Source organism: Mesocricetus auratus, unplaced genomic scaffold, assembly GCF_017639785.1.
Source record: "Mesocricetus auratus isolate SY011 unplaced genomic scaffold, BCM_Maur_2.0 Super-Scaffold_100013, whole genome shotgun sequence".
Lineage (NCBI taxonomy): Eukaryota > Metazoa > Chordata > Mammalia > Rodentia > Cricetidae > Mesocricetus > Mesocricetus auratus.
The window spans coordinates 61847889-61861632 of record NW_024429196.1 but is presented as its reverse complement, the minus strand read 5'-3'; the positions used below and the strand labels follow the sequence as shown (position 1 = coordinate 61861632).

General features: G+C 44.0%; 1 protein-coding gene across 3 annotated transcripts; it reads left to right on the top strand.

Annotated features, from left to right (window-relative positions):
- CUNH6orf52 (chromosome unknown C6orf52 homolog) lies at nucleotides 1–12741 on the top strand. Of its 3 annotated transcripts, none has more exons than XM_040755867.1 (5): nucleotides 1–142; nucleotides 341–537; nucleotides 5893–6073; nucleotides 9629–9674; nucleotides 12327–12741. In XM_040755867.1, the coding sequence occupies exons 1-5, from the start codon at nucleotides 71–73 to the stop codon at nucleotides 12512–12514; spliced, it is 684 nt and encodes a 227-aa protein (XP_040611801.1). In that variant the 5' UTR covers nucleotides 1–70; the 3' UTR covers nucleotides 12515–12741. The 3 variants fall into 3 exon arrangements, with proteins under 3 accessions (XP_040611801.1, XP_040611803.1, XP_040611802.1); XM_040755869.1 differs by having other exon boundaries at nucleotides 9629–9726; nucleotides 12327–12461; XM_040755868.1 differs by lacking the exon at nucleotides 12327–12741 and adding an exon at nucleotides 11268–12229.
- Nucleotides 12742–13744: the final 1003 nt, after the last annotated feature.

Genomic DNA, 13744 nt, shown 5'->3' with positions numbered 1-13744 from the left:
GGCGCCTGCATCTGGAGCGAGCGAGGGCACGCTCGAAGGTCACGCGGCCCTCCTACGTGGAGCTTGAGGAATGAAGCCGCAGGTCGAGGTTCTCACAGCCGACAGAAAAACGTTGTGGCAAACAGGCAAATCCTGGAAAGCTGTGAGCAGGGCGGGCCTTGGGAAGTGGGGGGGAAGTAGTCCGCGCAAGCCCCAATTTCCGGTGCGTCTATGGAAGGGGCGGACCCACTTCCGGCTCCGGCGCGCCTTAGTAGCGGAGGCTGCTGGCGTGTTGCGTTGGTCGTGGGTTCCGGAGGTGGGTTTCCTGCATTTTCGGTTTTCTGGTTGTTTGGACACGCAGGGTCTCGCCTCCTCGCACCTGCTTCCCTCCGGCGGCTTGGATTACAAAGCGAAGGGTTTCGTTTTTGTGCAGAGAGCAGTAGGGACCGTTCCGTCGGATCGGCTCGGTGACGGTCCCGGCCGCCGGGTGCCGGAGCTGGCCGTGCCCGGTCCGCCCTTCTCGGATGCTAACGCCAGTGAGGCTGCGGGCCATGCTGGGTACGACATGAAAGAGTGTCTTGAGGGAGGAGGACGGTGACGTTCGAAATGGAAGACTCGCGTTTACTCTAGTGTACACCTCCACCAGGCTTAAGAGACAGAGAGCAAAGGTTAATGAAAGCAATGGCACCTTTTTTGTTTTTGTTTTTTTAACTCTGAGGTTTCCGTGAGTTTTAGGGAGGGTCAGGGATGATTTAAAAACGAGTTTTCCGAGAACCTCCAAGGTTTAGAGCTTACAGCATTGCGGGTGGGTTAGTTGATGCTTGTGTCTGATCTTCACACAAGCATGCGAACTAATAAAGCCCGTAAGTGCTTAGACTTTATTTCTTTGAGACACTTGCTCTCTAAGGCTACAAATTGTCTACCTTGTTAACCGGTAAAGTCTCGTTTGAGTATGGGGAAACGGTCTTTCAATTGTGAGAAGCTCTGTGTTCTTCCCGTGTGGACTGCTCTACTGACAAGCCCGCACACAGTCCAGTCGAAACCCTTGTGTTAACTAATTTAAGATCTTCATTTAGTGCTAGTTTCCCTGAGCATAATGTTTGTTTTGTTCTTCCTGAGACCGGGTAGCTCTGTGTAGCTCCTGGCTTTCCTGGAACTAGCCCTGTAAATCAGGCTGGCCTCGAACTCACAGAGATCCACTAGCTTCTGTTCCCCAAATGCTGTGATTAAAGGTGTGGCCACCACCACCTGGCTTGCTTTTCTAGTTTTAACTCTGTCGTGGATTTTTTTCACTTTTTGTGGCGTGTAAGTGCATAAAAAATGTATTTAAGAGCCGGGCGTTGGTGGCGCACGCCTTTAATCCCAGCACTCGGGAGGCAGAGGCAGGTGGATCTCTGTGAGTTCGAGGCCAGCTTGGTCTACAGAGCAAGTTCCAGGACAGCCTCCAAAACAATACAGAGAAACCCTGACTCGAAAAAAAAAATGCATTTAAAAGTGTAAAATCCAGTATGAAGTTCTACTGAGGTGTATAGACTTTGATTCTGGTTAATTTGATTTTTTTGCAATTTCTTTATATTAAAGTCTTAATAAAAAATAAATGATCATTGAGATCAGTGTAGTGAAGCAGAGTTTACGTGAACAAAGGAAAATGTGACTTGTCACCCAGTACAAAGGAGGCACAGGTGGGAGGAGCACAGTTCCAGGCAAACCCAGGCTCCAGGAGATCCTGTCTCAGCCTTCACCCCCTTCAAAAAAACAAAAGCACCTGCGATCTCAGCATTTGGGAGGTGGAGACAGGAGAATCAGAAGTTCAAAGCCAGCTTTGAGATGAGACTCTGTCTCAGTGCACCCAACACAAACTCACACCACCACCACAAAAAAAAAAACAACAAAAACCCATGATTTGCAAATTGAGCTGCTTCCAAAAACAAAGCAGGTTCTAGGAACTTCAGATACTGTAATCAAACAGGAAAATGGAAAAGTGATGTAATTAGTCCTTTAAACAATCGTTGTCATTTAATTGGCTACAAGGCATCTAGTAAGCAACGGAGGCTGGATTACTGTGAACAAAGTCTACACGGCTTTGATCTGATGGGCTCAGTGTGGGCTCCCAGTCCAGATGCATAGCTCCTATAAATGTTATCCTGTACTGGAATCTGTTAGTACCAGAGAATCACACGCTTGTGCATACATCTATTTGATAGGTCTTACAGGAGAGCTTTGTGGCCTGACAGTCTTCTGCTCCAACCAGGAATCATAGGATGTGGTGGCTCTAAGTGTAGGTGTCATAGTAATTTTACAAAAGAAAACAAAACCACCTTAGAAAGTCCAGCCAATCACAGAGCTCAGAAGACTTAGGAGTATGTCAGCCAAAACTTAATAGGTGGATGAAAGCACATTGAGAAATGTCAAGAGTATTCATTCCTTAGAAGTATATGGGGAGGCTAGAGAGATGGCTCAGTGGATAAGAGCCCTGGCTGTTCTTCCAGAGGACCCATGTTCCATTGCCAGCACCCATATGGCAGCTCATAACTATCTGTAACTCTAGTTCCCGAGACCCGACACCCTCATGCAGGTAAAACAACAGTGCACATAAGTTTTTAAAAAGTTATGAAAGTCTGTGGATCTAAATTTTTGGAGAACATTGTTGCTGGATTCCCGCCTGGGTCCCATAGCTGCTTTAGCCCCCAAATAACACACAAGACACTATATTAATTATAAAGCTGTTGCCGTTTGCTGTCTTCTTAATGGCTAGCTCTGACTTAATTATTAACCCATAATTACTAGTATATATCTTTATAAGAACTTATCTTTCTGAGGACGCCATCCTGGGATGACATATTGACTCCACTCTTCACTACATTTCCCAGAATCATCCTTGACTCTAGTCCCACCTATCTTGCTTCCCTATTGGCCAACAGTGTTTTATCAACCAATCAGACAAACATATACAGAAGGCCTTCCCCCATCACCTTTCTAATGGGATTACTGCTTCAATGAAGTAAAGTCAGATTTATTTTATACTTTTATGTATTTACATGTCATCAAAAAATGAAAAATCCATGATAGAGTTAAAACTAGAAAAACAATGAAGCCCAGAGAAAAATATCCTAGTTTGGTATTAGATTATAAATGCTGAAACATGCTCAGGAAAGTGACATGTCCAAGGCCACAGATAAGCAGCAGCCAGTTACTGCTCCTGTGTTTTACACACTCTTGACCTTGAACTTTCTGGTTCACAGAGAACAAAGCTGTAACTTTTCATTTTATTCCTGGCCAGATCCGAAGTGTCTTAACCAGCTCAGGTTGCAGGTCTGAAGCCAACCACTGCAGAATTATACCTGTTCTACTGGATTCAAACGGCATATTTCTAAAACCTCCTGCTCTCTCAAAACAGGCTGTAAAAGGCCACTTAATTTCAGTATGAAAACTGAAGTTGCCAAGGAGCAAAGTGACTGTTGAGAGATCAGTAACACACTAACAGGATTTTTACTGTGCCTTAAAATGATTGATTACAAAGCTCTGTGCACTTGAGCTATGCCTTCTTCATTCATTCATCCATCCGGTAAATATTTATTGAGGAGCTGGCTTTGTTTGATTTGCCAAAAAAAAAAAAAAGAAGAAGAAGAAAGAAACAGCTATAGTACAGTAGTTGACTGTATTCCTTTTTGAATACAGTAAGAGAGTGGAGGAAAATTAGCTTCGGTCAGCAAAATGACAAGAGTGTAATATTCCCACTCATTCAACTTCTTCCACGTGAAAAGGGGCACCTCTGTTGTATTCTAGGACTGGGGAGGGTGTATAGCTGCATTAGCAGAGGTGTTTGGTACCTTTGCATTTCTGAGCTAAAGCAAGCCAAGGTTGCGGTCAGCTTTCCTAGGAGGCACTAACATGCACATGCTTTGTGTGCTCAATCCAGCTGAACTAGGTTTGTTTTACATTTAGGAAAATCACAAAACACTACTTTTGAGCCCGCCCTTGTAATTTTCACCTACAAGTCCTCAGAAGGCCCAGCTTCACCCTGGATCCTTGTTCAGATGGCTAAGAGGCCTGGAGAGATGGTTCAGTGGTAGAAAGCACTTGCTGTTCTTGCAGAGGACCCAGATTTGGTTTCTCAGCCCCAAAATGACAGCTCACCATCACCACCTATGACTCCAGTTCCAAGAGTCCATTGCCCTCTTCTTGACTCCACTGGATCCTGGATGCACATGGAACATAAAAACACACAGGCTGTTGTAACTTTAGAAAGGCACACAAGCGAAAGACGCCATGTGATAGAGCTTAGGTGGAGGGGTGTTTTACTGTGGGAAAGTGGATAGGAAAAGGGGGGAGGGGAGAGGGAAAACCGTCCTCTTCGGACAGGAGCAGCAGAATAGGCAGGGAGGGGGGAGGGGGGAAGTGGGCAGAGTCCCTTTTAAAAGGGAATGTAGTGACTATGCACAGGTGGTGCCCTTAGTGACTGCAAGTGAGGGCGTGTCCTGTCAGAACCCCAAGGTCAGGCCAGTACGGATGCCTGAATACTAGCACAGGTTCACTTACATACACTAAAATAAATAGATTTTTTTAATCACTAAGAAAACATTGAAGGGTTTCTTTGCATATTAGAGCTTGCATACTTCTTGCTTTATCCTGCTTTTCATTCTAAAATAAAAATATTGATACATGCTGGGCGGACATGGCACCCGCCTTTAATTCTAGCACTAGGGAGACAGAATAGGCAGATCTCTGTGAGTTCCAGGCCAGCCTGGCCTACAGAGCTAGTTTCTGGGACAGACTTTAAAGCTACAGAGAAATCTTGTCTCAAAAAACAAAACAAACAAAAAGAACAAAAATAAATATTGATACAGCTGTAATCCCGCACTCAGGATACTGAGGCAGAAGTTCATGAGTTTGAGGCCAGTCTCCTATATAAAGTTCCTGTCTTAAAAATGTAAAACCTGGGGGCTGAAGAGATAGTTCAGAGGGTAAGAGCACTGGCTGTTCTTCCAAAGGCCCTAAGTTCAATTCCCAGCAGCCACTTGGTTGTTCACAACTATCTGTAATGAGATCTGGTGCCCTTTTCTGGCCTGCAGGCACACAAGCAGGCAGAACACTAAAAATGCAAAACTTTAGCTTAGACCTGCATTAGTGCCAACTGTGTGTGATATGCAGCTCCCTCTGGATAATTCTCAGCTGGTTGAAGTAATGGTTTCTATACTTAGATATCTAAAGAGAAAGCCATGAGATGTTGGGTCCAGTAGTTATTCTTGGAAGATCACTGAGGGGAAAGCTGGTCAGGTTGTAGGGAGTAGGCAAAGTAGAATTCTGGCCTCTCCAAGGTTAACACACAAATGCACAGAGAATTCTGCAGGTTTCCCCAGTCTCCTATGTTCTGGGAAGTACTGGCAAGCTGAAAACCAGAGAAGTTTGTACAAGTCTCCCCAGGTGTTTGCAGAGACACCCCGCCTCCACTCACACCTTTGCCTCTTCGTCAGGAAACAACTGCCTGCAGGAATTGCCACTAAATGTAATTGCCCTGTTTCATGGTTGCTTATAAGAGGTATCAGTAAGGGTTGATCCAGCTGATGTAATTTCAGACCCAGAAATAAAAGTGGCTAAGTTGTTTTCTTCAGCTTCTGGAGAAATGGCCAAATGGGAGGATGTTGTAGGCTTTGGCATGGCTCAACAAAATAACTATTACTTCATCTGGCAAAGGTGAGTGAGGCTTTATTTATTTCATACTTTTGGGAAAGCACCAGTGTGACTTAATACAGGCTCGTTGCCAACCACCAGCCTGATACTGGAACACAGGGATTTTATTGTAAGTGGTTGAAGAAGAATCATCCTTACTTGAAACTTCTGGAAAAGAGTGAGTGTGGTGCTGCCCCTGTTGGGGACGAGTGTCACTCCTTGTCCTCTTCCATCTGTCATTAGGGAGCAGCTGAGGTCCCATTGCAGCCTAGGTTGCCACTGTGACAACAGTGCTGAACAGCCACACAGCCTTCACCATCTTTGCTGCCACAGCAGTGACTCCACACTGAATGGAAAAGGGCCCCGCCCTCTGGCTGTGTATGACAATCCTGCACCCCTAGCTGGACTGTGGGCCGTTCCAGAGGTAACTCTTGTTGAAATACATCTTAGTCGTCTATGTGCCTAATAATGTAACTATCATTTCCTCACCTTTCCCCCACTTTTATTCTCTCTCTCTGCACAGGGGACCCTTGTCTCAAATAAAAGTGAGTAAATAAATAAATGCTCATTGTGCCTGTGTCCATGCTGTCCTGTCAATTTCCTCCTCCGGGGGGTGTCCTATTTGCCTCACCATGTAAGGGACCAGGCAGTGAGGAAAGTGGAGCTTTGTCATTGAAAGGTGATGGCTGTTCATTGAATTGTGTCCTGATGTGCCTGCCCAGTGACGAAGGCCTCTTCTTAACACCAACAGTGAACTTGATACATGGGCCTTTCCTTTCTAAAACTTACAATAATAATAGTAATAATATTTCCTTCATGTACATTTCATTTTGAGAATTTAATTTTCTGACAAACCCTTTCTCCAACTGTTAAAGTCCTCAGGTGTGTCTTTTATATAAGATAACTTGCTTCCTTCCCTCTCCCCAGAGAGGTGGAGGTTCCTTTTATCAGATGCTCTGTCTGTGGCTGGAGAGTTGGCTTGGTGATTAAGAGCACTGGCAGCACTTTTAGAGCTCAATTCCCAGCAACCACATAACGGCTCACAATCATCTATAGTGGAATCTGGTGCCCTCTTCTGGCATAAACGTGTACATGCAGATAGAGCACTCATACATAAATAAGTCTTTTTTTAAAAAGTTGTCAGAGGTTTGAATTCACATTTTGTTCTTTCACCTGTCCCATTTAGTGATTGCCTGCATATGTTTAATGAGACAGATGTAGGTATTTATGTTAATCAACTTCAGAAACTCCTTTTGTTTTCCATTCATGATGACATTTGAAATAATAGATTTCTTTCTCCACCTTATTAACCCTTCCTCTGTTCTAACATTTTATTTTTATTTATTATTGGAGTAAAGGTGTGAGCCATCACATCCAGCTATTTCTAGTTTTTAAGTTTATTTTATTTATGTATACGAGTATGTCCCTGCATGTATGTCTGTTCATCGTGTGTGTGCCCTGTACCCATGGATGTCAGAGGAGGGTGTAAGATCTCTGGGACTGGAGTTACAGAAGGTTTTGAGCTGCTATGTGGATCATGGGGATCGATCAAACCCTTTCTTTAAAGGACTGCTGGTGGCACCTGGCCAGGGGCCCTCATGTCACGAAGATGCTCTCTCTGCAGGAGTTTCTGCTTCCCAAACTCTTTAGAATTCATTTATCAGAGTGAGATAGGAAAGGACAGAAGTGAGATCTCTTAAAGACCCCCCTTTAAGCTCAGATTCTGGTGACTTTATCCGTTTATAAACAGAAAAAAAGACACTTGTGATTACACTTGTTATGGAAGCATTTACTTTTCAAACCAGGACATGTTTCAGAGTGAAGAGGGAACTATCTTTAGGTAGATAATATTGGGAGGAAAGAAAGATACATTATCTACTTATTCCCAAGGGAAGTTCCCTGGTGCTACAAACTAATGTAGCCTTTCCCAATCAGGTGGTTCCTTGAAACAGTTATCCATAATTAAAAAGGAAGTTGTCTTGTCAGGTGTTCTGTGTTGCCTGGGTCAACACAGAATGTAATTCAGGCTCTGTCACAGCAGAGAGAAACATTTTCTATGAACCGAACCCCAAGCAACATGCAAAGCTATATTTATTGTTACACAAAAGTTGATTTTAGTGTAAAACAAGTTCCTCTTACCAAAGTCCCTGATCTAGTCTGTATGTTTTCTGATGGAAAAGGTCACACCCCTGCAATTTTAGTCCTTATTGTACACTACTGTTTGAAGTACTCGATAATACAAGATGCTGCAGGTTTGCCAGGATGGTCTTGTGACCAAAGTCATACAAAGACTGTAATATGCCTTCAGAAAAACAGCTCTGTTAACAGAAAGCAATCACTATTTTCTACAATGATTTCTTCAAGGTCTAAGTACTTCTAGAAAACAGCTGTTCACTCTGTTTACCCTAGATACAGTGAAAGACCACTATTTCATTCTAATATTGACCCTAGACTCAATGATTCTACTAGATTTCTGCTACAGTGTCTAAAGCTGGAGATATCCCCAAACCTGAATAGAGAACACAGCAGGGAAGCAAGAAAACAAGTTCAGATGCCCAGCACCTACATAAAAGTTGGGCATGGTGATGCACACCTGTGATCCCAGCACTTAATGGAGGCAGAGACAGGAGGCTCTGTGGGGCTTGCTGGTCTGTCCTTCTAGCCGAATTGGTGAGTTCCAGATTCAGTTAAGAGACTTCGTCTCAAAAAATAAAGTGAGGAGGGCTGGAGAGATGGTTCAGGTTAAGGGCACTGGGTGCTCTTCCAGAGGTCGTGAGTTCAATTCCCAGCAACCACATGGTGGCTCCCAACCGTCTGTAATGAGATCTGGTGCCCTCTTCTGGCCTGCAGGGACACATGCAGACAGAACACTGTATACATAATAAATCTTTAAAAAATATATTAAATATAAAGTAAAAAGGGGATGGAGATATGGCTTAGTAGTTTACTGTTCTTGCAGAGGATATGGGTGTAATTCTAAGCACCCACACAGTGACTCACAAGCATCCACAACTCCATTTCCAGGTGATGAGCTCATCTCCATGGACAACAAGCATGTACATGGTACATAGAATACATGCAGGTAAAACACTCATACACACAAAATCTAAACACATTAAAAAATAAAGGTCAGTGATTAAGGAAGACACCCAATGTCAGCTTCTAGCTTCCACATATATGCATGCACACATGCACACACAAACAAAAGTGTCCAGCAGGTGTGTGTAGAGGTGATATTAACATATGTGCCAGCCCAGAGTCGGCACCATCTGGGTTAATGGGTTAATCAACCAAAATTTATGCTTGAGTTGCTTCTGGAAGTCTCTTTTCTCATTTGGTAAAAATGATTGCTTCTCTGCACTGCATCTTCTGTGACTTCATAGGAACCTAATGTGCTGGTTTTTAGCTTAGTCCTAGGTGTGTGTGGGGGGGCTGGGGGTGCACAAGGAGAATGTGTTCTTGGAGATATTGCAGATTGGCTTCTGGGAGAAAGTCCAGGGTTAATGTGGAAAGCAGGTCACCTAATACAGGGATCGAAAATCTGTCCAGCATGGTGGCAAACAGTAGGGAGGATTTGAAGCAGGAGAATTAAGAGTTCGAGGCTAGCCTGGGCTACATAATGAAATCCTATGAGTGTTAGGCAACACAACGAAAGAGTCGATGTCAGGAGTCTGTGCTGTGTGGGTCCTGGGCCCTAGGAGTCCAACAGTCCCCAGGAGCTCAAAGAGTCAGTGCCAGGAGTCTGTGCTGTGTGGGTCCTGGGTCCTAGGAGTCCAACAGTCCCCAGGAGCTCAAAGAGGCTGGGAGCCTTTGTCAGTCTCATGCCCCTTCCTAATGTTTCTTCTGTGGTGTAGTTCACCCACCGTGAGATTCAGGGAGTGATTCTGATATTTTCAGAACGAGATTTTCTATCCCAGGAAAGCATGTATGAGGTGAAATCTTTGCGTCTTTGCTCTTAAGATACTCATTTTCTTTGTAGGAAACCACAGGCCCAGCTGGAAACCAAGATGAAGAACTTCTAGAAGGTAATAGGAACCTTGAGCTGCAGTGGTTGAGGAAAAAAAGAACAATTTCTAGGTACCTCATTCTCTCAAGTTGCTAGAAAATTAGAGATCTAACGGGAAATTGCCATTGTAGGTTGCTTAAAAATTCTCTTTGGAGGTTTGTTCTGTCTGGGGAAACTTTCTATGGGGTCTAATAGGTTTTCTGTGCCACCACCCAACTACCCAATAATAAGTTTCTCTGTACATGGTAAGCCAGATAAATAAGAAAAGTGTAACAGAGAAAGTATAACAGGAACATTGAGCAAAGCAACTCAGAGTGGGTTCTCTGGTCCTGGAGATCGAGGCCAGAGAAGCTGAGTGCCCAGGCCAGGGCAGGAAAGTTTTATAGATTGTAGGTAACAGGTGATGACCTGTCTACCACAAGCTAGGCTTGTGCCCAAAATATGGTCAAAAGCTGAGAGTGCTTAGGCAGTGACTTGGGCACCTGGGGCAGCATCAGGGGAAGAAGTTGCAATGGTCACCAAGAATGCAGAACTGGGCTTTTCAGCTCCTTTCCTTTGTTTGGAGACTCTGAGCATGAGCATCAGGGTTTTGAGAGAGTAAGAGAGAGCATGAGCAAGTGGGGAGAGGAGCGGGAGGGGGAGGAGGAGAAGGAGGAGGAATGGGGCTTGCTGGACCACGCAGGGATGAGCTGGAGGCTCCAACCAAACAGGGTCAATGTTAGCAGAGCCACCTCTCATGGCCTTTCCAAAGCTTGAGAAAGGAGACCTTCCCAAGTGGAAGAAGCTATGATGCTATTTTCAAGATTTGTTTCCTTCATAAGCTTAGATTTAAATTTTGCTACAGCCTGAATACGGCTCCTGAAGTTTAAGTGTCGGAAAGTTAACTTCCAGCGCCACAGTGTTGGGAGGTCAGACCTTTAAGAGAGGAGAAATCCTCAAGGATACCTTAGTGTAGTCATTGTGTGAGTGAACTCCTGTACGGGGCTGGAACTAGCCTTGTATCCCTTCCCATTTCTTCCTCTCTGTCCCCCTGTATTCCCTCACTTTTTCTATCTATAAGGGGTCAAAACACCCCTTAATCTTGGGCTTCTAGGATTTAACTCAAATACATCTTACCCATTATATGAATGCCAGTGCAAATGGATTAAGGATTAATTATATTTCAATTCCTGTGTGAGAGTTGAGATAGAACACAGGACCTTTCCCATACCCATATTTTATTTTTCAAAGAGAAAAAGCAGGAGGTAGTTTCTGTAGCTATGGCTTCTTGGTTCTCATCTAGGCCATTGATTGGTTGCTGGGGACCCAACAGGTATCTCTGGAGTAAGAAGTTGGAGATGTTTTCATTGGTTCTGAAAAGAACAAAGTTGGACCCCCAGCCAGTTTTTGAATGTGTCATACTTGAGGAAGAGGAGAAAATACTTAATCACAGAGAAGAGAAAGGGAGATATGGAGAAATGGGTACCCTGTTCTGCTGAGCCCTGGCTAGACAGACCCATCCTTGCCTTTGTTAATGAAGGGAGAAGGTGATTGTGTTTTGGGGACTCTGGTGTCCATCATGGAATTTGAATGCTTGTTTTTTCCCTTGTGAGACATGAAATATTTGTATTAGTTGTTCTAGATGTTCATCTTTCAATTGGAACAAAAGACACTTATTTCGGCTCTGGGGATTTCTCTGGGTTTAAAATGTGAGCCTGATCTTCCTGCCTTCTTGAGCTACACAACACATGATGAGGACCTGCAGCAAACTAGGTGTGGTGGTGGGATCATCAATCACAACACTTGTGAGATGGAAAAATTATGTGTTGGAGGCCAGCTTGAGCTACCTAAAAACACTGTCTCCAAAAATCAACCCCCCCCAAATATCTACTTTCCCAATACAGCTTGTCAGGGTTCAAAACCTACCTACTAGCTCTACTATCCCAGACAAGATTAATGTCTATTTGGTTTCCTTTCTGTAAAGTGGATTGTCATATCTAGCTCAGAGGATATAGGAGTGTGATATCTAAAGAGCTCTTGTGTGTCCTAACAGCACCTGGCACACAATAATCACACATAGATCCAGAGAAGCATCGCTAACTAGAAACCAGCTTCCCAAGAAGATGAGTTTAAATTTCTAGTGGGCAAACTGAAGGGAAAGCCACAGTATAACCTCTTTACCACGGGCTCCAGGCTTTAGAACTACTTGATCCATGAAGCTCGTTCACTTGCCTGTGTCTGTTTAGTAAGCAGACAGGGTGGTGTGCTTCTTTTTGGAGCTCTGTCCCTGGAGGCCTAGCCTGGCTCACTGTTTCTCAGGCCAGCAGCTCTACTCTCATCCTGGACTTTCCGGGTTTTCCTAAATGGAATCCCCACCCCCACATCTTTGCATTTGTTTTCCTCTGTCTCCAACTGTCTAGAACTCCTGCCTGGCCAGCCCCATGACACCCTTTTACAGTTGGAATAGTTCCCCCCAAATATCTTTTATTCTGTGTATCTCCATTGTGCATGGTACTATGCTATGTAAGGAGTATATTATACTGTATATTGAACATGTTTCCCCCAAATAAAAATTTTACCTTTTAATATCTATAATACATAACATTGATGCTTTTTTTTTCTTTAACTAAGTCTCTAGTTTTCAGCCATTACCAGTACGTGTTATGTGAAACTGTTTTTCTCATGTGTGCAGACCCAAATCTTCATTTGGATATTGAAGAATCAAACAAGAAGTTCATGGCAGAAAGCGAAGAACTGTATGATTCCCTCATGAGCTGTCACTGGCAGCCTCTGGACACCATCCAGTCTAACATCCCAGATGAGCCCCCCACTTCCCCATGTGAAACAAATATTCATTATGCCCTCCAACTGACATATTAATCGTATCTTGCTTTAGGTTTGGAGAAAATTTCCAGGAATGTATTAGATTCTGAATATATTACTCCCCCCCCCCTTTGTTTTTTCTGGTACTGGGCTTGAGCCCAGGGTCTTGTGTCAGGATAGCATTCCACCATCCTTCAAACACTGCTTGTAAGTCTAGACTTCCGGGATTTCAGGGAGACTAACATGATGGAATATGGTGGAAATAAAGTTTAGCAGCACAGCCATTCCAGGAAGTGTGTTATCTGAAATCTGTTCGGAAGAATTCACATGACTGACAAGGCAGAAATTACGAGATGACATTGGAAGATAGACTTTATAGAGATGGGTTTGAGCTCAAGGGTGGTGGCCTTCACTACTGTGTTTTGCTGACTTCCTGTAATAGTACACTCGGAGGAGAAATCAGATGCACAGGGGATATAAAATTTCTCTTGTCATCCTGTCTGGCAAATGTCAATTAGAATTAGATTCTCAATCTTCACTGGCCCTCAGGCTCTGTTTAGGGGAGTTGGTTTCACAGTAGAAGGCAGTGGGGAGTCACTCAGTTGAAGAGAAAGACTCCTAGACTCTGACAGAGTTCACCTCATCCACACAGCATGATGCTTTTCCTACGACCACGGCACTGGGACTTTATATAAGCCAGTTGTAAAGCTTCAGTGTGCATCGTGACTGTTTGTGAAGTTGGGGTGGGGTAGCTGGAAAGACGGTTCAGTGGTCAAGAGCACTAGAGCCCTTAGGTTCAATTCCCAGCACTTACATGACAACTCATAATCACTGTAGCTCCAGTTCCAGGGGATCTGATGCCCTCCTCTGTCTTCTATGGGAACCAAGCATATATATATTGTGCATAGGAAAAACGTATATTCGTAAAACAATAAGTTATAAAAACTTAAATAGGTTTTATTGTTCTCTGGTTTATTGCTTTGCCTCAGACACTTAAGGGAGACCCCTTGGTTAAGGTCATGGACTTGAAAGCTAAAAGCCTATGTTTAGGAAGGTTGCTCAGACCACACGCTAAGGGATCAGGCATCACCTTTCCAAAGATACTTAGTGCACTATAAAACGCACACTGCACAGGCCTTCGAAAGATACACAGAAGCCTGGTGACTGTAGCTGCTGCAAACTGAGGCAGGGGACAGGGCTTCAGAGCCCCACCCTGTCACTGTTTGCCATTTGAGCCCAGACCTTTCCTCCCCGTAAAGGGTTATCTTGAGCATTTCTCCTGACCAT